This window comes from Ooceraea biroi, chromosome 1, assembly GCF_003672135.1.
Source record: "Ooceraea biroi isolate clonal line C1 chromosome 1, Obir_v5.4, whole genome shotgun sequence".
NCBI classification, from domain to species: Eukaryota; Metazoa; Arthropoda; class Insecta; order Hymenoptera; family Formicidae; genus Ooceraea; species Ooceraea biroi.
Window position 1 is genome coordinate 309,805 of NC_039506.1, and position 25,655 is coordinate 335,459.

General features: G+C 32.7%; 2 protein-coding genes across 2 annotated transcripts; both read right to left on the reverse strand.

The window, feature by feature from the left end:
- Positions 1-869: 869 nt before the first annotated feature.
- LOC105287009 (receptor-type tyrosine-protein phosphatase S) lies at positions 870-12,795 on the reverse strand. The gene is given in 33 exon segments (XM_026974529.1): positions 870-1,003; positions 1,138-1,273; positions 1,473-1,627; positions 1,715-1,843; positions 1,980-2,194; positions 2,412-2,518; positions 2,608-2,804; positions 2,872-3,069; positions 3,145-3,285; positions 3,476-3,610; positions 3,801-3,877; positions 3,964-4,051; positions 4,271-4,532; positions 4,932-5,197; positions 5,389-5,939; positions 6,281-6,356; positions 6,509-6,753; positions 6,827-7,126; positions 7,599-7,791; positions 8,124-8,242; positions 8,355-8,553; positions 8,654-8,718; positions 8,861-9,056; positions 9,199-9,340; positions 9,833-10,031; positions 10,128-10,280; positions 10,410-10,550; positions 10,695-10,969; positions 10,971-11,019; positions 11,147-11,378; positions 11,638-11,912; positions 12,021-12,179; positions 12,289-12,795. Coding segments are annotated over 33 exon segments (5,955 nt in total). The 5' UTR covers positions 12,494-12,795; the 3' UTR covers positions 870-928.
- Positions 12,796-14,739: 1,944 nt separating this feature from the next.
- On the reverse strand, positions 14,740-25,187 carry LOC105287258 (receptor-type tyrosine-protein phosphatase S). Its single transcript, XM_026974535.1, is given in 34 exon segments — positions 14,740-14,868; positions 15,048-15,183; positions 15,387-15,541; positions 15,629-15,757; positions 15,895-16,109; positions 16,326-16,432; positions 16,522-16,718; positions 16,786-16,983; positions 17,058-17,198; positions 17,387-17,521; positions 17,738-17,814; positions 17,903-17,990; positions 18,210-18,471; positions 18,653-18,918; positions 19,116-19,708; positions 20,020-20,092; positions 20,258-20,508; positions 20,585-20,887; positions 21,276-21,468; positions 21,693-21,811; positions 21,919-22,117; positions 22,214-22,269; positions 22,436-22,628; positions 23,018-23,142; positions 23,282-23,408; positions 23,596-23,687; positions 23,812-23,955; positions 24,098-24,154; positions 24,157-24,324; positions 24,327-24,368; positions 24,371-24,433; positions 24,547-24,735; positions 24,738-24,777; positions 25,020-25,187. Coding segments are annotated over 34 exon segments (5,376 nt in total). The 3' UTR covers positions 14,740-14,793.
- Between the last annotated feature and the right edge of the window lie 468 nt (positions 25,188-25,655).

The following is a 25,655-nucleotide window of genomic DNA, read 5'->3' on the forward strand; positions in this document are numbered from 1 at the left end:
AATTCGTCCAGTTGCGAGCAATACTTATCTGCATTTATCGTTTGGTTGTGTGGTAGGAGCTCATAATATAGGATTCCTTTCCAATTCCACCAGACACAGAGCATGACTTTTTTTGAACGAAGGCCGGCTTTCGGAGTGGTTAATACTGGTACATTTCGCTTACCCCAGGATCTTTTTCGTTCTACATTGTTGTAAATGATCCATTTTTCGTCACCCGTCACTAATTGCTTCAAAAATGGTACGTTTTCGTTGCGCTTGTACAGCGAGGCGCAGATGGAAATGCGATCCATTAAATTTTTTTCGGCCAAATTATGCGGAACCCATACATCATAGCGACTTACGTAACCAAGCTTCACTACATAATCGTGGACAGTGGTTTTCGATATTTTCAGTATCTCTGCTAATTCACGTGTCGTGTAGCGCGGGTTATTCTCGATCAGTGTCTTGATTTGGTCATCATCAGTAGTAGAGGGTCTGCCCGAGCGTTCTTGGTCTTTAAGGTTAAAATCACCAGCTCTAAACTTAGCGAACCACTTACGTACGGTTCTTTCAGCTAAAGCGCCTTCTCCGTAAACAGAACATATCGAATTTGTTGCTTGTGAGGCATTTTTGCCTTTCCGGTAATAGAAAAGCATCAAGTGTCTAAAATGTTCTTTGTTTTCTTCCATCTTCAAAAGAGTACAAAACTGACACGAATCAATTTATCTGAAACAACTTTTTTCCTAAAGATGCGTTGAAATGTTACCTTTAAGCACATGTATATAAATCGTATGTTTTCAATAACATTGATATATTCAGACATGTTCGAACGCCATCTATTAAAAATCGGCACGAACTTTCCGGACGACCCAATAGTAATATAATAGCATTTATTAATATATATTAATATTATATTATTGTCTCATATGAGCAACTTATTTAAAATTATTCATGAAAAATTCGCATAAGGTTTGAAGTGCTCCAAATATGCTACTGCGGCATTATACAGATATTCCAAATGTTCCTATAAAATATAAGATTTTTTATTTAAGTACATTTTAGAAATAATCGCAATTTGTTTCATAAGATGGACACGAATTTATTCATAATAGCTTTTCATTAATATTCCATTTCTTTTCTAAGAAATCAGTATATTACCAATGATTCGACAAAATCCGGTCTTGATCGTCGAACTGCACGTACTGCTGAATAAACATCGAATTCTTTCTCAACCGCCATTCGTTCTAGCAGAAAACTCAACGCTAAATAGAGACCGCATCCAGTTACTCCGTCACTGAAAGAATATTTATTACAAAGATTCACAAAGCTTCCGCGAAATATGTCTTGAAAAAAATGAATTCAATGATTGTTTGAAATCTAGCATTAAACACTTAATTTTCTTTCAAACGGAAAAAGAAATAATAAAGAGGAAAGACTTCTAAGCAAAATTTTATCAAATTACTCTTGTTATTTTCATAAGTTTTAATATGTACTGGCAAATTGTGACAGTAGGTCCGTCGCCTCTTGCAATTCTTTCTGCGGCTTGCCAAAACATCACCATCGTTATGACCGATGGCGGTGGTTGATTCCTTCCGGGTTCCCATTCTGTAAGACGGAGTATAGTCACGGATCGATCCCTCGATGGTTTCTACGATATAATATCATCATATCGAATAACGCTCGACGAATAAAGAATTAGATATTAGTCTATACAATAATCATTATATTGGTCCACCTCGGAATTATCAACGAGTAACAATTTTTGTGATGTATGATACTTCAGTTCTACAATTTCCTTCACTGTAATGTTTAAATATGGCGTTGGTTTAAACTCGCCGCTCGCAGGAGCGATTCCACAGCAAGTCTGAAATACAGGAATGTCTTTTAATTATTAATAAGGTTATTAATAACTTTTGGCAAAATTCAAAAGCAAAGTTTTTTGTTTAGCACTATATAGTGCGCTTTTTGCGCTTTTTAAAAATATAGAAATAATATTCTACAAGATCTTGAGGGTCAGGCAACTGCAGCATGAGAATGAGTTCCACTTTGAATTCGGCAACCATACGCCAAAAATCACTAATAGTTGATGGCATGGGCAGTTGGGTGGCTAAATATTGTTTCTGAAGTTTTACTCCGTCTACGTAAACAGCAGATAGATAATCGCTGTCCTCGTCTGATGCTGGATATCTCGTCAAATATATTCTGCTGATCTTATCTGCACAATAAATATAATACATATTATTCTCGCACGCGCACATCTCCTTGTCATGGTAAAATTTAGTGTCCACTACACTTAATATTAATCTATTTTTAATTTGTCGCGCGATTCGCACAAATTATATCTTTCTGCGGTATATGGGCCTAAATATTTGTTTAAATTTTTCAGGCTCGCACAAAGTAAAAGTCTTTCCATAATTAAGGTGCGAACAAACCTGAAATCAATTCCGGAAATCTGTTCTTTTTACGATTACACTCCGACAATGGCGGTGCCAACGGGATCGGTTGCAGAGCTTCGTCTTGCCATGCAGTATTTTGTAATCTGCAGATTATCGAAACAGTTCAATTAAGAGACTCCGGAAGCGTAAATTTGCGCAGATTCAATAGCGAAAAAGAATGATGTAGATGTACCTTTGTTGTTGCTCTGGTAATTGTTTTTTCAATTCTTGGATTTGCTTTGACAACATCTTATTGCACGGTAACGTGGTCGGCATGGAAAGTAAACATTCCATCAACACCAAATGTGCTAATAAGTACTGTTGCTTACTGTGAATTATATTAGCTCTCTCGCTTTTAATGGATACCGTTTTGGCAAAAATGTCGACCACCTAAAATCATTATTTTTAAAATTGATACTAGACAACTATAACCAAATTAAGCAAATAGTATTATTACTCCTTCGGCCGCTGCTTGACGGAGACAAATGTCGCACAGAATGATGACTCCGGTTCTGCCGACGCCTGTACTACAATGGACTATCACGGAGCCATTACCAGGTGGAGTTGCCAATAATTTTTTTAGATACGTTACTATGGAGTGTGTGTACCATGGTACACCACGATCCGGCCAAGCCGTATAATGCAGATGTTCCACCTGTGATTGGCACAATTTAGCAAATACAGATAACCACTATCGTCTTTGATATCGGATTAGAAAAATTAGAAATACCTTCCGCGTTTCTCTTCCGTAAGTGATTTGGAAAGTTCTGAAGCAATAATCGGCTGTGACATGTTGCTTCGCATTCAGCACAATAATATTGCCGTATTTCTTCTTATTGCCGATATCTGGCCAATATTGCTCGCACTTAGTCTACAAAATTATAAATACTGATAATTATTTATTTCACAAGGAAGAATGGATATTAATTTTCGGTTGACGTTTAATATTTTGTCAATCTTACATCCTGATATATCACTAATTGTATCCTGTATTGATAAAAATATCAATTCCTACATTTTGAATTCTGTTTTAATAGTTTTGGCGTAAAAATCGCACTTACCTTTCCATTTTCAATTACGTTTGTCAGCATACAAATAATTAGAACATTCTCTTGCCAAATCATGCGCCAGAAATCGATAACCGTGTTGGGTTTGGGCCCTTGAGTGGCTATGTAATGTTTCTTCTTCCTATAGCCCTTTTGTACAATAATATTTTAATAATAATTTAATATTTAAGACTATAATGCGCTTATATACATAAACATATATAAATTCGTACATATATGTAAAGAGAATTTTGAACGTACTTATTAACATTACGTGGATGAACAATTTTGCAGTTTTACATTTCAAAATTGAAATATTTTTGATTGAATGGACACTTACGGTGATGTAATTGGCATTGATATAATCGGAATGAGGATCGCTCGGAAGTTGCTTCAGCACAACGCGCGTATCGTCATCTATAGACATCAGCGTTATATGATTCATTACTGCGCGAACAAGTATTATAAGTTGTAAAGTGAAAGTACAATTAATTTTTACTTACTTGGAACAAGATTCTCGCATCGATTTTTTATTATATTCTGTGGAAGCTTACCATAAACACATGATTGAGTGTGTCGTTTTGGTAACTTCTTTAAAAAAATTATAAATTGTTATTATCATATTTATGTTATCATATTATGTTGATGTGATTAAAAATTGCAATTAACGTAACACGTCGCACCGAAAGTACATTCTGCATTTTGCTATGCGAATCTTTGTTTTTGTTTCTAATGAGAAATCGCCGTCATTTATTCCACAATCTATTAATTCGATAATTCAGCGATGAGAAGCGATAATTAAGTTCTTACCTCGCATTGCTGATTCAGCAATCCTGTTTCTATTGCCTGTTTAACAAAAGTGTCGAAATCTTTTACTTTCACTATCCATGTTATTTCCTTTATCTCTTCATAATGATGATATGAAGTTACTCGCGATTGCCTGTCGGAAAGAGTTGAGAGACTCTGTTCCGAATTTGATATTACAGAATGTCTTTCATGCTCATAATTCTCGATGTTATGAGATAAGGGTATGTCGGTATGCAGCATTAATTTAATCGCTGTCTGCCTTTTCCTGTCAAAAGCAGTTAACGGATACGTAATAATTTGTGAATTTATTTAATTAAAAATAGTTGGCTGTTTATTATTTGACGAACATAAACAAGTACGTGGGTAACAAATCCTAGTTTTCATTTTCTACAAATTAAAATAAAGGAATGATACCTTTGGCAGAAATAAAAAGCTATACTGCACACGATAAAGATTGATATTACAGGCACGAGCTACACTTCGTAACGCGTTGGCGAGATTTTATTAGCAGTTATTTTCAGCGCGATGGAAATCGGCTGGAATCGCGATCTTAGATTATGCTCACTTATGATAATTTGTATATCGTATGATTCTTAAGGCTGCAATTGGCAGCTCATAAATAATAATTTTCTTTTTCCATAAAGTAGAATAAAAGAGATATTACCTGCGGTACAAATACAGTAACACGGCTGCCATGATGAGAATTAATATTACAGGTATGAGCCATGCTTCGTGACGTGGCCGTGGTGAAATCTCATCGTTGAGAACTGTTATTTTGAGCATGATCGGATCAATAAGTGAATTTTCATTATTCTCAGTTACAATAACCGTTATGTCGTACGATTCCTTAGGTTGCAATTGGCAATTCTTGGCTCTGCCATACATTTTATTGTTGCCGATCGTAAATGGTTTGTTAAGATTTTGTTGACTCTATTACAAATAGAAGCAAATGTTTAAGATAGTTGATACGCAAAATATATACAAAGCGGTACAATTACATATGACACATTAACGATCTAACAACATATTTATCTCATTGTTTCTTAATTATTATCATGAGTTTATTTTTTCTTTGGATTTTTTAAGAATTGGAATGTACTTTATTAAAATTGTAGACATACCGAAATTTCAGCGGCTTCCCAAGCGACATGGGACACATCTATGTCTGCTATAGCTTGCAGATCTTCAGGTACTCTCAAATATCCTTTGCAACCATTGGGTCCCAATGGTCCTTTTACTATGACGTGTATTGTGCTGTCCTTTGTATAGTTTACAATATGCGGAATATTTAATGAAATCATTGAATCGTGCATTACATATTTTAGAGGACCGCTGAACTTTAAGCTGGAAGGTGTTTTGAATTCTTTGTATTTTACTGTGCTAGACATCCCCAAAACTGTTACAGCTTTAATGAAGATGTGGTATTGCGTTGAAGGGTGCAGGTATAATCGTTTCGTATATTCGCGCATATAATTTGCCACCGTAACATTAATGGACGAATTATAAGTTCGCCAATTTCTTTCCAGAAACTTTACCAGATTTGTGGAAAGCGGTATTATCATGATATAGAAATGATCGAGACGGCTACCCGTTTTCCAAGGATGCTTCCAGTATAAATCTACAATGCCTTTATTATGAGGTAGTACAGTGAAATTAGCAGGTTCTTCTGGAACTAAAAAATAATTTGACTGTAATCGATATTCAGGCAGAATAGTAATTGATTTAATTTAATACCAGTTGATGATTTCTTTAAAAAATTGGGGAAACAGAATTGTTACGTTTTATGTAAACTAAATAACAAAACTAGAAATGCTTTCTTCACCATTCTTCAACGGTATAATGAGACGTAACCAAAATATATTTGATGTAGCATGGAGATCACTAAACAGTGTACAAAAGTTAGACGTAGTACTAAATATTTTTTAAGCAATGCATAATTTGGAAAAAAGGAGAGAAAACCATAATGCGGCTAATATTTGCAAGAAGTTTCAAGAATAGAATTATAAGACATACTTTGATTATTAAGCTCTTCCTTAGATACTGTAAACCGAGGACCTGGATCACGAACATCCTGATTATGTGCGACAACCTGTAATATTGTATATCATGTTATGCAAACTGCATATATTTGTTTCATAATCTCTCTTTATCTATTATTAGAAGATATGTTTAATATACATATATTTATTACACCGACAAAAACAATTATAATAAGAAGTCTTAAGTATGACACTTTCTTACTGCAATTGTAAGATTCTTGATTTTAAATTTAACAGATCCGCAAACGTAATCATTCCATAATTTGCAGATATTAGTCAATGGAACTTCTGTAGAAGAGCATTCATGTGTGTTACATAATAGGATGCTATAACTACGTAATGTTCCGTTGAGAGGTGGAATTGGCTCCTGCCATCTCAAATATACGACTTTTTGATCTTCACGAGTATCAGTCTCGTAGACTTCCAGATTGGTTACCTGGGGCGGAACTGTCATTTACATTATATTAATCATAGTTATAAAACAGTCAAGCAGTATAAATAACATAACACTAAAACTTACTTCCAGGTGGAGTTGTAAACTCAATTTCTTGATAAGCGGAAGAGTTCTCTTCAGCATTAGCCTTTCTTATTACATACACTCTTGCTACATATTGCTCCCCACCTAATACATTTGTTTGGTACTTTAAAGAAAGAGAATTATATTCTGTTTGTTTTACTATGGGGAAGTTTTCGTCGTTAATAGTGCGTATTTTTATTCTAGCATATAATGATCCCGTAATAGTGGTGCAGTCGTCAGGTAATCCCCATGTTAATTTCCAATCCTGTACATTTATCTGGCTGAATACTTCTGTTGCTATATCTGTTTAAAATTGTTGGCAGCTATTATTTAGTGTCATAAACTTGTATATACGCATAAATATCTGTGTTTAAAAGTTTCTTATATAATGTTAAAACCAGTATAAATATATATAAAACAAATAACATATAATGTATAATGTTATCGATATATCGACATGGTTAGCTTACATTTTGATAAGTGTAATAATAAAAGTATCTAATACTTTGATCAACAAGTACGGCACAATACATACGAAAAATAAATATAACACTATATAGCATGTCGATCTTGATCTATTAATTAATCATTATTAATATCTTGTTTTAAAACAATTATCAATGCTTCTTTTGATCAATGTCCTATAGAGCAATACAAGGATCAACAAAATGTATATATAATATAATATATAAATTAATTATGTGGACCAGATCGTTATATTTCATTTCCAATTTTTATGATAGCTATGATAACCAATAATAATGTGCATATATACCAGATTCTTTGGTTCTAAACGGTATCGATACGGGGTCGCTGCTACGTTGTGCGTTGTGAGCTACAGGCATTGCTTCATACAATGCAAACGGATGCAAATTTTGGATTAAGATTGTTGTATTGCTTGTCGAATATGTAGTTTTGGCATTATTTAGATTAAATACAGAATCTTTGCAGCCATAATATTGCATAACCTAGAATTGATAGAAATCATCAGCATAATAAGGCTGAAATAAGTTTAATATTATTGATATTAATTAAGTTTAATTAAGTTTAATTAATTGACATGAAGTATAATTAATTGATATTATTTTAAGTTTAAATAATTGACATTAAAATAAAATATTATATCACTTTTGGTTTATATGCTTCATTTCCTTCCCTATATTTTGTATTTTATATATCTTAATAGGCTTAATTTTAATAAAATGTCGAACTTTTTATATTAAATGGAATGTAAAATAACTGATACTTAATAACAGATAAGTAATGATTAATCAATTTTCAATTTATATATATGCATTACCTGTAATGTCACTTCATACTTCTTTATCATTCCATTTGGTTCCCTTGGAGGTTTCCATACCAAAGTAACGTTCCTATCAAATGCATTTAGGCTTCTAGCATTTAACACAATCGATGGAGCTGTCGATTTTCGAAAATTGTATATGAAGGACATAGATAGGAGAGACAAGCCTATACGCAAACGAATTGTTCGCTATATGTATCCTTTCGCGAGATATAACTATAACTTTACCTTCTTCGAGTGTACGAATGTCGTCGGAAAATATTATTTTAGCTTCGTGAACTATGGTTACCGTAAAGGAAGTATAAGATGGCAATTTCTGCGACACTTTATACGGAAAGTGATTAACTGTTGTATTTAACAATGGTGTTCTTTTGCCTATAACTTGTACTATTATTCGATACCAAGTCGCCGGACATGGAAACGGTTGCTGGAACAGAATAAAAATTAGTAAAACTTACGTTTTTTAAAAATATATTTTATAATTGAATATATTTGCATGAGAAATCTAGACAAAGAGATCTACATACCTTTGGGTCGAGTTTCCAATCAATTAACAAGCTATGTTCTTCAGATTCCAACACAAAGTCGGTTCCTAAACAGTTATTGAAAAAATATCATTGTAGAAAATTATTCCATAGTGCAAAACTTCGAGAGAACTAATAATAATATTAGAAATGCACTTTTCTTAAAAGTATATCTGAAAACATTTCGCACATTACATGATCTAAACTTACGATTGCAAACAGTCTCCGCCGTTCGCCAATTACTCTGTATATAGTTACTACACATGTTATCATACTGGTTACAAACACGAAATATACATGCAATGTTATAAATGACACCGGATTCTAAATTTGTAAAACGTTCCGTCAACTCTGTCATATTCTGAAATACTCGCTTCCAACCAGTGTAATTAGTATTACCTGTACTCTGAGAAAGAAGTGTCACATAAGTACTATTTCTTGTACTTTTCACATGTGGATATCAGTTTTTAGACATGATCGTAACATTTTATTCATTTATCAGTAATTTAAAAAACAAATAATTTAATAAGTTTTTATATTAAACTTACTGACGAAATGATAAAAGCATACTCTAGTAATCCTTTGTATTCATCCTTCCATTCTACAGGAACGTTGACCTGTATAGTTGTATTACCTACAGTGTCAATTTTGGGTGGTTCGGGCTTGTACATATCTTTAAGCAAATCAATACATTAAATATTGCGTCCTTAGAAGATGATACATATGTATTTTTATAGGAAAATATAATGAGAAAAAAAGCTGTTAAACATTATGGTAACTACTTTACCCATTTGTAAGATATGGAAAGATAGTAGAGACCGTCAGGTCGCGTAGAGGAGCAGAAAGAAAACAATACGATGAAAACAGTAGGAGCATTGGCCATACACGCTAAGACTAGGCGTGAGGAACCAGGGATCCCGATAGAGTCGAGTTCAAGACAAAGGCAATCTCCGAATTATTTTCGCTTACATCAGAAGTGGGATACAATCCGCTACCCCTCGGAGAGGAGGGATTTGAGAAGCAGCTTGCCGGTAGTGAAGCCTGAACATGGAGGTCGGGAAGGACTCAGAGGAGTGAACCAACATGGAGGTTGGGACGGATTCAGTGGAGTGAACCGACATCGGAGACATTCGGAGACATTGTGAGGAACCAGGGATCCCGATAGAGAGTCGAGTTCAAGACAAAGGCAATCTCCGAATTATTTTTCGCTTACACATTTTACATAAAGGTGGTATATAAAGTGTATATTCATCATAAGTGCATCCAGCAGTACACGCTCCAGTTAGTTTATTACATGTATCAGGTGATGAAGTCATTCGATATTTGCTGCACGAACCGCATATCTGGTTGCAGCCATAACCGTATCTGTTTTTTTCGCATGCTAAGAAAATAAGTTATCAGCAATATTTATTATGCATAAATAATGTTAAAATCAACAAGATAGAATTAATTCTATAAGTTATTTTTAATTACTTACATAAAGCACAATTTTCTCCTCTGAATCCTGGAGGACAGGTACAACCTTCTTCATAACAAATTACATGTTCTTTGCAATTGTAATTATATGCATCACTTTCGCAATAAAGCAAACAATTGGGTCCAATTCGGCCTTCAGGACATACTACGTTATCTGAAAAAATTTAAGACATTTTGTAATTTTAAATAACTTTCCTAAAAAGTCGTATTCTAATCTTTAAAAATGCATTATCACTATTTGCAGCAACATGTAGCGTTGTAAATAAAAACTGTTAGTAATTACTCAATTCTACATATGATTGGACATATGATGCAGCGTTCACAACAGAGGAATTTTCGTAAAATAATTTTTGACACATCACGTTCGGCCAATCGTACCAAGTAGATAATCTAGTAGACAGCAGAACACTTTTCCTGAACGACACTAAACAAATAATTAAATAAAATATATATATGTATAAACGGTTTCTTCACCATAAGAAATTCTTAAAATTATTTTATGGATATGTAAAACATGACTTGATTTTAACAGATTTAGGGAAACTTAAAGTGTTAATACAGTTCGTACCATTCCTTCTGGGACATTGACGAACATTAGCCACTGCCCACAATGGATCAGAACTGCGCGAGTTAAGTTTAGATGTTAATTTCATTGTCGCCCTATCATAAGTAGTTGTTGAATGTTTTATTGTAATAAATTGCCATGAAGGTAAGCCGTGACTTGCAGCTTTCGTAGAGCCTTTTACAAGAAAACTTTTCAGCTCTATATTGCCTGTTCTGTCATATAATACTATGTCCATTTCGCATTCTACACAGAGGCCAAGTAATAATTGTATACATATAGGTGGGACTCGTTAAAATTGTATCTGCGACGGTTGTATGCAGAAAGGAATCTGAAAAATGTACATACACGAATGCAATTCTGTTTTCGTTATTCGATTATTATTCCATTCGAAATATCTGGTTAATAGTAACGATTAATGATGATCTCGATTGGGTCGGAAGTATTCTGGTACTTACATTTGTGAAATCGGTAAATCAGCATGTCAGCGCTTCCTATAAACATGTGATAATAATAAAAAATGCCTGAGTTTGTCACTGGTTTACCTTCCACTTTTTCTTTCGGCTGTTTCATATCCTCGTATCTTATAAAAACATTATCACTGCTAGGATCGTAAAGTGATATGCTTCGATTCGTGATGTTCCACATAACGAGATAAGTCCTCCATTCAGTTAATGATAGTGGGTTGTGCTGGATTAATCGTGAATTATCTTTAATATTTACGATATTAAGATGTCTCCGCGTCTGTACGAATTCTTGTGAATTTAAATTTCTTATGATGCAATTCTCAAGACAATGCGACGAATAAAGATGAATGTATGATGTAAGTTTAACATTTCTTCCAAAATATGATTTTAAATGTCTTTGATCTTTTATGCATAAATAGACAATGGCTTTAGAAACGCTTAAAGGGAAAATGTAATGTATTATGTTATGTATTATGTCTCACAGAGAAGGGAGCTTTATCTGTCCTGCACTCCTCGTCCTGAGCCTCCATTCTAAGTTTGGGCACTTCTATTGGACACCTGCGTACAACGGATCGCGTATTGCCCCAAGTGCCTATTATGATCCAATAACAAAAATCTCTCGTATAATTGTCACCATTGCAAAATATTATTTGCAACTCGTTATTTGACACTCCACGAACCGAAAAGGAAAACGCTGTTGTATTTTCTAATAGTACATGATCATATTCCATGTTAAAGTTTTCATATTCCTGAAAATCTAAAAATTTCCGACGCCCTTAGAGTAAGATCTCAAAAATTTGTTTGTTCGACACCATAGAGTATCCGTGTAAATTATCGGAACTTCTTTGATCTACGGAGTTTTTACCTTCCCATCGTCGATCAAATACCGGACCCAATGGTGTTTTAAAGGAATTTGTAAAATTCCAGTTTTCTCTAATCCAGAATTGCAAACAATCATCGTTTTCGTCCATTTTGCAATCTATACTGTCTTCATCTGATTGCCTTGCATCTACATTGTAGAACCCTGAAATAATCGCAACATTTGCGCTAGTGATGTATTAAATCTAAATGTTTTACAAATGGGCGTACTAGCATAGAAGACTGAAAATATTTCTTTCTTTTTGGCAACTTACGCATTGGGTTCGATTCCCTAATTGATGTTTCTGATATCTCATCGTTCCACACAAGAGCTGCGCCGTCATCCTCGGAGACACAAGTCAATTTTCTCTCTGTCTGAGATTGAGCTACACGTATTACGGTCAATCTTCCAAAAATATGTAGCACCTCGTTTGTGAATAGAAGGAACATTAACACTTTTACCATCATTATTCTCACCATTATCACACACAAACGTGTATGTCTCACTCGTAAAATTAACAGGTAACTAGAAACAAAGTAGGAACTAATGCGAATTAATACGTGGTGAAACAGATATTACATTTAAGTCGCATATCTCCTTGTCACTTTGAAGCTTCCAGATCAGTGTTTGCAACAAGCGGCTTTAATCGCGTTGTCGCGAGTTTAATCTAATGTAAATGGTTTACTTGCGATTAAATCGCGCATTATTTAAAAGAAATAGCTTGTACTTTTATCGTATCTATTTGAAGTAAAAGAAATTAAGAGTTGAAATAAATTTGAAAGGAAACGTTTGTGTTGCGTTTTATATTCTTCGGACTACTAAAAATCTTATCGGTCCAGACAAGAGATAATTTCGAATAACAGAAAGGAACTAAACTTCCTTTTAGGAAACCTGCGGTAACAGGCATATCCGCTATTCGCAGATTCGGAGGAACCGTCTTATCAGAACGCAACGGTTATATATGTGGCATTTACATCAGATAAAAGTAATTAAATATACATTATACTAAATGCATATGTTTTAAATTATGGAATTTACAAAATTTGTGACTGAAAACAAATAAAAGTGCATTCTGATAGCTTATAAGATCGCTTCACTTACAAGGGAGCATTGCAAACTCGGAAATTCTTATTTTGGGTGAAACTTTGTACATATATCGAAAGCGTTTATAGATGAATTTAGAAATTTTCAATTGCGGCCCAATGATTCTAATGGGTGCTTACAATATGTCACAATATGTACTTTTGTAACTGAAGAAATTTATTGTACATTACGAGGAAGAATTAATTAATACTAATTTATATATTAGTTAATTTCCGTACTGTATATACTATATATACTACCGTCAAAAAGTTTAAGACCAAAGTAACAAATAGAAATTAAGATAAAAATGACATGACATTTCTTCTGACTGTTTCTTCTTTGATAAATAGCTATATGATCATATTTAATATTATAAAAGTAAAGTGAGATAACATTATCTTTTGGAGATAAAATTATATTAATTATATAATTAAATCTATTAATTTCTTTGGTCCTAAACCTTTTGAATATACTTAAAATTCAGTATATTTAATTCACTTATTTACTAATGCAGTTACAATTATATGCTTTTGCAAAATATTATTGCTTTTTATATCTAATATTAAGTACGACTTTAAGTATATATTTCAAACATTGTTTCATTTAATTGAAAATACGTGATTGTAGGCACTATCAGCAGAACTTCTTTAACCCTAGAATACGATACGTCACTGTGAGTTACGTTATTACGAAACTTTCGTGAAATTTACTACTCAAAAAAACCTTGCGTAACTTGGAGAAATAATATTTTTATTGATCTTTTGGAACAAATCTTTGGAACACTTACACTTTGGAAGAACTATAGTTTAAAAATAATTGATACAATTAAGGAGCACAGCCAAGACGAACGTTAGCATTATGTGCACGACATATAGCTTTCTTACAAAAAATACAAAAGTTTGTTGTCATTTTTCTTAATTTTGAGGGACACAGAGCACAAACTTTTCGTGACGGACCTGCCTCAGGCTCAATTATCTCAGCATTCTGTTCAATTTCTAACTGTCTAACTGTCGATTGCAATTAATTTGCATTATGAGATCGTAAATTTTACGATAGTGTCGTAATCTAGGGTTAACTAAGTTTTTATGCTCAAAGCAAGCTAAAGATACTCCTATACTAACGATATCCAATTATTTTGGAGGAAAAAAATTAATTTTATGCGTATACATAATCACGCATTATCAAAGTGTTGTATAAGATTATCATATGATAATATACCCATATATATAAGAACAAAAGTGGCTCATCCTGTAATAGGATCAATGATATCAGAATACCCATTACTCTATACAGGAAACAGAGAAAAATCGGAATATTAGAGAGGTATTATTCTTTACAATAATATTTTATTAGTGTACAGTAGAATACATTAAAATATAATACTTTATACAGTAATACTATTTTGCAATATAAAATGAGGTATTCATTTTTCTGATTAGTAAACGCGCAACATTTATTACAAATTGCTGTTGACTGTTTGGTTGTTTTGAAGTTTTCATTACATTGAAATATAGTAGAATTCAATTGCGACAATATTAATATTACACTATAATATTATTAACTTATACATATAAAAACCATACATATAATAATATTATCTTATCATATATATATATATATATATATATATATATATATATAAATATTACGCACATAATAGTATTATTTCATTATCTGTTGGTACCTTATTATTACTTCATGAAAAATTCGAATAGGTTTCAAAGTACTCCAAGTATGTCACTGCGGCATCATACAGATATTCCAAATGTTCCTATAAGATATCAAATTTCTTACGTATATTTCTCAAAATTTAGTATAATTTAGTATACTAAATTTAGTATACTAATTAGTATAATTTATTTGTGTTAGAACATGAGCATAAATAATTGAATCGGTGCTGATAATAGGTCTTCGATTTTCCACTTTATCGTTCAGAAATCAATACATTACCAAGGATCGAACAAAATCCGGTCTTGATCGTCGAACTGCACGTACTGCTGAATAAACATCGAATTCTTTCTCAACCGCCATTCGTTCTAGCAGAAAACTCAACGCTAAATAGAGACCGCATCCAGTTACTCCGTCACTGAAAGAATATTTATCACAAAGATTCACAAAGCTTCCGCGAAATATGTCTTGAAAAAAATGAATTCAATGATTGTTTGAAATCTAGCATTAAACACTTAATTTTCTTTCAAACGGAAAAAGAAATAATAAAGAGGAAAGACTTCTAAGCAAAATTTTATCAAATTACTCTTGTTATTTTTCATAATAAGTTTTAATATGTACTGGCAAATTGTGACAGTAGGTCCGTCGCCTCTTGCAATTCTTTCTGCGGCTTGCCAAAACATCACCATCGTCATGACTGATGGCGGTGGTTGATTCCTTCCGGGTTCCCATTCTGTAAGACGGAGTATAGTCACGGATCGATCCCTCGATGGTTTCTACGATATAATATCATCATATCGAATAACGCTTGACGAATAAAGAATTAGATATTAGTCTATACAATAATCATTATATTGGTCCACCTCGGAATTATCAACGAGTAACAATTTTTGTGATGTATGATACTTCAGTTCTACAATTTCCTTCACTGTAATGTTTAAATATGGCGTTGGTTTAAACTCGCCGCTCGCAGGAGCGATTCCACAGCAAGTCTGAAATACAGGAATGTCTTTTAATTATTAATAAGGTTATTAATAACTTTTGGCAAAATTCAAAAGCAAAGTTTTTTGTTTAGCACTATATAGTGCGCTTTTTGCGCTTTTTAAAAATATAGAAATAATATTTCTACCGGATCTTGAGGGTCAGGCAACTGCAGCATGAGAATGAGTTCCACTTTGAATTCGGCAACCATACGCCAAAAATCACTAATAGTTGATGGCATGGGCAGTTGGGTGGCTAAATATTGTTTCTGAAGTTTTACCCCGTCTACGTAAACAGCAGATAGATAATCGCTGTCCTCGTCTGATGCTGGATATCTCGTCAAATATATTCTGCTGATTTTATCTGCACAATAAAATATAATACATATTATTCTCGCACGCGCACATCTTGTCATGGTAAAAATTTAGCGTCCACTACACTTAATATTAATCTATTTTTAATTTGTCGCGCGATTGGCACAAATTATATCTTTCTGCGGTATATGGGCCTAAATATTTGTTTAAATTTTTCAGGCTCGCACAAAGTAAAAGTCTTTCCATAATTAAGGTGCGAACAAACCTGAAATCAATTCCGGAAATCTGTTCTTTTTACGATTACACTCCGACAATGGCGGTGCCAACGGGATCGGTTGCAGAGCTTCGTCTTGCCATGCAGTATTTTGTAATCTGCAGATTATCGAAACAGTTCAATTAAGAGACTCCGGAAGCGTAAATTTGCGCAGATTCAATAGCGAAAAAGAATCATGTAGATGTACCTTTGTTGTTGTTCTGCTAATTGTTTTTTCAATTCTTGGATTTGCTTTGGCAACATCTTATTGCACGGTAACGTGGTCGGCATGGAAAGTAAACATTCCATCAACGCCAAATGTGCTAATAAGTACTGTTGCTTACTGTGAATTATATTAGCTCTCTCGCTTTTAATGGATACCGTTTTGGCAAAAATGTCGACCACCTAAAATCATTATTTTTAAAATTGATACTAGACAACTATAACCAAATTAAGCAAATAGTATTATTACTCCTTCGGCCGCTGCTTGACGGAGACAAATGTCGCACAGAATGATGACTCCGGTTCTGCCGACGCCTGTGCTACAATGGACTACCACGGAGCCATTACCAGGTGGAGTTGCCAATAATTTCTTCAGATACGTTACTATGGAGTATGTGTACAATGGTACGCCATGATCCGGCCAGGCCGTATAATGCAGATGTTCCACCTGTGATTGGCACAATTTAGCAAATACAGATAACCTTATCGTCTTTGATATCGGATTAGAAAAATTAGAAATACCTTTCGCGTTTCTCTTCCGTAAGTGATTTGGAAAGTTCTGAAGCAATAATCGGCTGTGACATGTTGCTTCGCATTCAGCACAATAATATTGCCGTATTTCTTCTTATTGCCGATATCTGGCCAATATTGCTCGCACTTAGTCTATACAATTATAAATACTGATAATTATTTATTTCACAAGGAAGAATAGATATTAATTTTCGGTTGATGTTTAATATTTTGTCAATCTTATATCCTGATATATCTCTAATTATGTTCTATATTAATAAAGATATCAATTCCTACATTTTGAGTTCTGTTTTAATAGTTTTGGCGTAAAAATCACTTACCTTTCCATTTTCAATTACGTTTGTCAGCATACAAATAATTAGAACATTCTCTTGCCAAATCATGCGCCAGAAATCGATAACCGTGTTGGGTTTGGGCCCTTGAGTGGCTATGTAATGTTTCTTCTTCCTATAGCCCTTTTGTACAATAATATTTTAATAATAATTTAATATTTAAGACTATAATGCGCTTATATACACAATATATATATATATATATATATATATATATATATATATATTCGTATATAAATGTACAGAGAATTTTGAACGTACTTATTAACAGTACGTGGGTGAACAATTTTGCAGTTTACATTTCAAAATTGAAATATTTCTGATTGAATGGACACTTACGGTGATGTAATTGGCATTGATATAATCGGAATGAGGATCGCTCGGAAGTTGCTTCAGCACAACGCGCGTATCGTCATCTATATAAACATCAGCGTTATATGATTCATTACTGCGCGAACAAGTATTATAAGTTGTAAAGTGAAAGTACAATCAATTTTTACTTACTTGGAACAAGATTCTCACATCGATTTTTTATTATATTCTGTGGAAGCTTACCATGAACACATGATTGAGTTTGTTGTTTTGGTAACTTCTTTAAAAAAATTATAAATTGTTATTATCATATTTATGTTATCATATTATGTTGATGTGATTAAAAATTGCAATTAACGTAACACGTCGCACCGAAAGTACATTCTGCATTTTGCTATGCGAATCTTTGTTTTTGTTTCTAATGAGAAATCGCCGTCATTTATTCCACAATCTAGTAATTCGATAATTCAGCGATGAGAAGCGATAATTAAGTTCTTACCTCGCATTGCTGATTCAGCAATCCTGTTTCTATTGCCTGTTTAACAAAAGTGTCGAAATCTTTTACTTTCACTATCCATGTTATTTCCTTTATCTCTTCATAATGATGATATGAAGTTACTCGCGATTGCCTGTCGGAAAGAGTTGAGAGACTCTGTTCCGAATTTGATATTACAGAATGTCTTTCATGCTCATAATTCTCGATGTTATGAGATAAGGCTATATTGTTCCGTAACATTAATTTAATCGCTCTTTGTCTTTTTCTGCTAAAAGTAGATAACTGACTAGCACATGATATGTAATAATTTCTAAATTTATTTAACTGAAATTAGTTGGATCTGTAGCTCTATCTAAAGCGATCACATACTTGTCGGACATGAACAAGTATGCATATAATAAGTAATAGTTTTTGCTTTCTACAATTAAAAATAAATGAAATAATACCTTTGATAAAAACAACGCAACGTAAGAGCTACGCCGGCGCTGCACACGATCAATATTATTAATATTACAGGTACGAGCCACACTTCGTTGCGCATCGATGAGACTTCAGTGTTGACAGTTATTCTCAGCGCAATCGGCTTGAAATACAAACTTTGATTATACTCACTTACGATAACTGTTATATCGTATAATTCTTTAGGTTGTACTTGACAGTTCTTGGCTTTCCCATACATTTTATTGTCGCCAATCGCAAAAACTTTGCCAGCCTCTTCGATCTGTGCCACAAATATGAAAATTTAAAAACTTTTAAAACAGATATTGAAGACGGATGATTTAAAAAATATGTAAAATTACAAGCACATATAACTTGTTGATCTTCTAAAAATATATCTCATTGTTATTTCATTGTTATCGTAAGTTTTCATTTTTTCCTTGTGTCATGACCTGCAACATAGTGTATTACAATTCTACGTACTGGAAAGTTAGCTGCTTCCCAAGCTATATGGGATACGTTTACGCTTGCTAACGCTTGCAGATTTTCAGGTACTTTCAAGTATCCTTTGCAGCCTTTGGGCCCTAACGGTCCTTTTACTATGATGTGTATTATACTGTTTATCGTATAATTTTTCACAGGAGGTATCATTAACAAAATCGTGGAATCGTTTATTATATATTTCAGAGGACCGTCGAACTTTAAGCTGGAAGGTGTTTCTATTTGCTTGTACGATGTTCTGCCATTTAGGTACGGAACTGTATAAGCTCTAATGATGATGGAGTATTTTGTTGAAGGATGTAAATAAACTCTTTTGCTATAAGTGCGCGTATAATTGGACACCACTATGATGATGTCATTCTCAGCTTTTGCATTTTCTTTCAAAAATGCGAAACGCTTAAAGAGATTGGTGAAAACTTCAGTTATTTTAATACCGAAATACTTCAAAGTGTAACCCGTTTTCCAAGGATGATTCCAGTATAGGTCCACGATGCCATTATTAAGAGTTACAACGATGAAATTAGCGGGATGTAGATTGAGATTTAGACTATCATGATATAGATCTGAAAGATAATTTACATATAGTGCATAAATAAAAGCAACAACTTAACTTAACCAACAACAGACTTAATGATTTTTGGCAAAAATTAAAAAACCTTCAAAGAAAATTATTTATTTTAACAATGTATGTAAACTTAATATACTATGATAAAACACCGTATACAAAGGTGAGCAAACTTTTGTTAACATTTACTGAACGAAGTAATAAAACGCTCATAACAATATATTTAAAGTAGTATGGAGATCATGAAATACAATAGTATGCAAAAATTACGTAATAAACACTTTTTAAATAATGTATATAAAGTCATACTTTTATCAAATATTTTCTGAGGTATTATAACTGGAGGTCCTGGTTCATGAACATCCATGTTGTATGCGACAACCTGTAATATTATGTTATGCAAACTGCATATATTTGTTTCATAATTCATAATTTCTCTGTCTATTATTAGAAAATGTGTAATCTATATTTAATCGATAATATATGTTTATGAACAACAGTAACAACAACAAGAACAATATAAAAAAGTGATGAATACGTCACTTACTTCAATTGTTAAAGAACTATTGTTTTCCAACTGAACAGATCCGCAAACATAATCATCCCATAATTTGCAAGTATTAGTCAATGGAACTTCTGTATAAGAGCACACATGTACGTTATTGCATAATCGGATGCTATAACCACGTAATGTCCCGTTGAGAGGTGGAATTGGCTTTTGCCATCTCAAATATACAACCATGGGATCTTGGTGCTTGTCAATTTCGTAAACGTCCAGCTTAGTTACTTGGGGCGGGACTATCGTTTTCATTATGTTAATTAGAATTATAAAAGAGTCAACAAGCAGTTCGAATAACATAATACTAAAGCTTACCTCCAGGCGGAACTGCAAATTCAATTTCTTGATAAGCAGAAGGATTCTCTGCAGCATTGATCGCTCTTATTACATATACTCTAGCCACAAATTGGTTGAGAGCGTATAATTCCGCCTTATACAAGGGAAGATAAGTATATTTTGTATATTTTACTATGGGGAAATTTTCGCTATCGTCCTTAATACTGCGTATTTTTATTTTAGCATCTAATGGTCCCGTAATAGTGGTACAATCTTCTGGTGGCTTCCATGTCAAATTCCAACCTTGTGCTTTTAATTGACTGAATACTTCCGTTGCTACATCTATATAAAATTGCTGGCTGCTATTATGGATTGCGAAAAACTTGTATGTATGTATATACGCACATAGCTTGTATATGTATACTAGTTTATTAAATATAACAATAAAGTTGTTTAATTTTAATATAATAAGCAAATTAGAAAAACAATCAATGCGATAAATAAATGAAATGCTAGAGATAAACGCTTTGGAGATATCGATTTATTAATTAATTTTAATGACATCTTTTTTTAAAGCAATGATCTATGCTTTTTTGTATAAGCAATTTATTTGTGGAACAATCTGAACTTTGACATTTTATATTACAATTAATTAATTAAATAATCAAATAATCACGTTCCATCTCCAAAGTCTGACAGCTATGTGAAAAATGGTAATATGTATATATACCAGATTTGTTTGTATTAAAGATTGTCTCTACAACCTCGCTGTCAAATCGTGCATTATAAGCTACGATCTGTGCTCTGTACGATGCATACGGATGTAAATTGTGAATTGTAATTGTTGTATTTTTTGTTTGATGTGTAGTTTTAATACTACTTAAATCAGATGTAGAGTCTTTACAGCCAAGATATTTAATAACCTAGAATTGACAGAAAGCATTAATATTATTCAAATAAAATATTACATTAATCTTTCTTCTTACTTAATACTTTGCATTTTCTTTTCTACAGTTTTGTATGTTTGTTTTGTATCATGAGATTTTAACAGACTTAGGACTTTATATTATATATTAAGTGGCATGTGAAATAATTGATTAATCGGTAATATAAGTGCAAACAATTTTGAATTTATATAATACATTACCTGTAATTCTACGTTATATCCCTCTATGATCCCATTTGGTTGCGTTGGAGCCATCCACGACAAGGTAACATTCGTGTCAGATACATTCATGCTTATAAAATTTAACACTGTCGATGGGGCTGTCAACATTTGCAAAAGTATATATTTATAAAATACAGCACAAAGAATTATGTCTACAAACCAATTGTTCATTATACATATCCTTTTAAGATATAATCAAACTCACCTTTCTCAAATGTACGAATTTTTTGGGAAAATATTTTTTGATATTTATCAAGTATGGTCACATTAAATAAAGTATACGATGATAAGTTATATGGCACTTTATATGGAAATTTACTGATTGCTGCACTTAAGACCACACTGCCCGTATCTGTACGTTGTATTATCAATTCGTACCGATTCGCTGGACATGGGAATAGTTGCTGATATTGTAGAAGAAAAATTAATATAACATTCTCCACAAAATGTTTTCATTCAATTATACTTGCATACAAATATTGAGCAAGATATCTACATACGTTTTTCCTATCTACTGACAAACTGTGGCCTTCGGGTTTCAGCACAAAGTCAGACGCTAACGAAATTATAAAAAAAATAATTACTATAGAAGATTATTATTGTAGAGAATCATAGAATATAACGCAAATGTATAAAAGTTTGTGCAAGTTAAATATCTCTTTATCAAAAAACAAAACTTTTTGCTAAAATATTTCGCATGTATTAAACAAATTTAAACTTACGATGACAAGTAGTCTCTGCTTCCTGATATTCACTTTGCATGCTGTAACTACACATCAGACCATATTGATTACAAGCACGTAATAAGCATCTGATGTTGTAAATGGTACCCGATTCTAAATTTGTAAAGTGTTCTATCAACTCTGTTCCATTCGAAAATACTGGTCTCCAGAGTATACCATTATTACTTGTATCCTGTAAGAGAGAGAGAGAGAGAGAGAGAAAGAGAGATGTCACATAACTGTCCTCTTTTCTTTCTTTTCATGTACTGAAGAATATTGTTTCACAAATATTTATATCGATCGTAAATTTCATTTAATTATCAGCATATTAAAGGACAATTTTAAATGTACTTTGAATACATATGTGAGAGAAAGATGATGATTATAGAATTATAGATAAGGAAACACATATCTTATGTCATAAATATGCCTCTATATAACAACACGACGAAAAAAAGATATAGTGTATTCTTTACCGCAAAACTCAACTTTCTTGAGGGTTAATTTATGAGTAAACAATTATCTTCTCTTTTATATAAGACAATTTTATCAAATAATTTATATAATAACGAAACTATTTACTGGTATAATGTTGAAAGCATAAAAGAGCTTTCCTTCATATTCATCCTTCCATGTTATAAAAAGTTTAACCTTTATACTTATTTCGTCTATACTGTAAATTGTAGGTGTGTCCGGTTTATCTATAACTTTAAAAAAACCAGTGCATCAAATGTTTATATCTAACAACAATATATACATATATATATATATATATACATATATATATTCTTTTTTATAAGTAAAACGAGAAAGAAAATATATTATATATTATAGTATGTAATATACTTGTTCGACATAAAGAAGGTACGTAAAACTGTTTCTTGACTGTTATGACAACCGTCCAAACGTCTCCAGTTACTTTATTACATAAATCTCTTGATGAAGGTGTTGAATTCTTGCACGAACCGCATTTCTGCTTACAGTAATAACATACTTGTTTGTTTCACAAACTAAGAAATATAATTTATAAGTAATAATATATGCACGAATTGCTTAAATGAACAAAAGGATTACCATAACATATTATTAATTATTACATGTAGAACAATTATTTCCTTTGAAACCTGGAGGACAGGTACAACCCTCTTTATAACAATTACATGGCCTTTGCAACCAGCATAACCGTATAAATCACTATTGCAATGTAACAAACATTGTGGTCCAATTTTGCCTTCAGGACACTCTGCGTCACCTGAAAAAATATTTTCGATTTTTTAAATAAATTCCTTGACAAGCTGTTCTAAGCACTTTAAAAATATAACATCACTAATTGCAGTTCTAAAAATTCAGCGTTGTAAACAAACATTTTTAATTACCCATTTTCACATTTGATGTGGCGTCCGGTGTGGTGTTTACAACAGTGTGTTTTATCAAAAATAATTTTTGGCACGTTACGCTTGGAAACTTGTTCCATACTATAGATGGTATAATAGAATGCAGACGACTCCATCTTAAAGACGCTAAAAGAAATAATTAAGAAGACTTAAAAGTGATATTCAGTGTACAAAATTCTTAAAATTATTTTATGTGTACAGAACGTGACTATTTAGAGTTGATATTCATAGATTTAATAAAATGTATAAATGTTAAAACGATTCGTACCATTCGTGGGACATCGACGAATATTTGCCACCGCCCACAATGGGTTAGAACTGTATGATTAAGTTTAGGCGTTAATTTCATTTTTCACGCTATCATAATTATTCGTTGTATATTTAATTGTGATGTATTGCATGTAGGCAAGTCGTGGCTTGTAGCTTTAAAAAAGCGTTTTACAAGACCACGTTTCAGTTCTATGTTGCCTGTTCTGTCATATAGTATTATACTCATTTACATTCTGCGCAGAGGCCAAGTAATAATTGTATACACATCTATTATTAAACTGAAAGGTGGGACTTGTTAAAGTTGCATTTGCAATAGTAGTGTGTAGAAAAGAATCTGAAAATATACATACGCGAATAAATTCTGTATTCATTATTCTATTATTAGTCTATTAAGAATATGATTTGATCGATAGGGTTCGATATTTTTGTAGAAACTCTTGTACTTACATACGTGAAATCGATAGATCATCATATCAGCGCTTCTTATGAACATGTGATAATAGTTGAAAAAGTCCGAGTTTTTTCCTTTTCTATTTTTCCGTTTCACTTGTTTGCAGTTTCGTATCCTGATATCTCATAAAAACTGTGTAGTGGTAGAATCATAAAGAGATATATTCCGATTTATGATGTCCCATATAACAGAAAAGTTCGCCATTCAGTTGAAGACAATGGAGCATGCTGCATTAATCATCGATCATCTTTAAATATAATATCAAAGTTTTGTCGCGTGATTTTCGTAGATTTAAATTTGTGATAATTCGGTCTCAAAACAATGTGATAAATAATGACACATGTGCGGATTGTGTGCTTAATATTTCTGCCGGAATATTACTTAGAATCTTTTTTATTATTATATGCATATATTATATGCATAAAAGAGTCTTTATACATTTAAAAGGAAATGTAATATTATGTCTCACAATGGCTGAAGCTTTGTCTATACTGCATTCCTTGTCTTCAGCTTCCATGTTGGGCTTAGGTGCTCCTATTGGGCATCTTCGTATGGCAGATTTTGAATTGTTCCAACCGCCAATTATAATCCAATAACAAAAGCTTTTAGTGTAATCACTGCCATTGCAAAACAACATTTCCACGTCACTAAGTGATGCACGAACCGAAAACGCAAATGTAGCACTTTCTTAAGTTTATAGGATTATATTCTGCATTAAAACTTCCAAGTTCCTCGAAATCTAAAAATTTCAGATATGCTTTAATATAACTTTAAATTTTGATTGATCTGATTGATGCTGTATGAATTTTGTGCCTTATGAATATATTGGAATTTTGTTTTAAATTGCACAGCTTTTACCTTCCCATCGTTGATCAAATACCGGGCCAAGGTGTTTCAAGGGAATTTGTTAAGCTCCAGTTTTGTTTAATCCATGAGTGTAAGCAGTCATCCCTTTCATTCATTTTGCAGTCTATACTATCTTTATCTGACTGAATATCATCTACATTGCTGAACCCTGAAGTAATAGTAAATGCATCGCAATAACAGCTTTAATGACATATATTAAATCTAAATGTTCTAATGATATAGCAAATATGAATCAAAT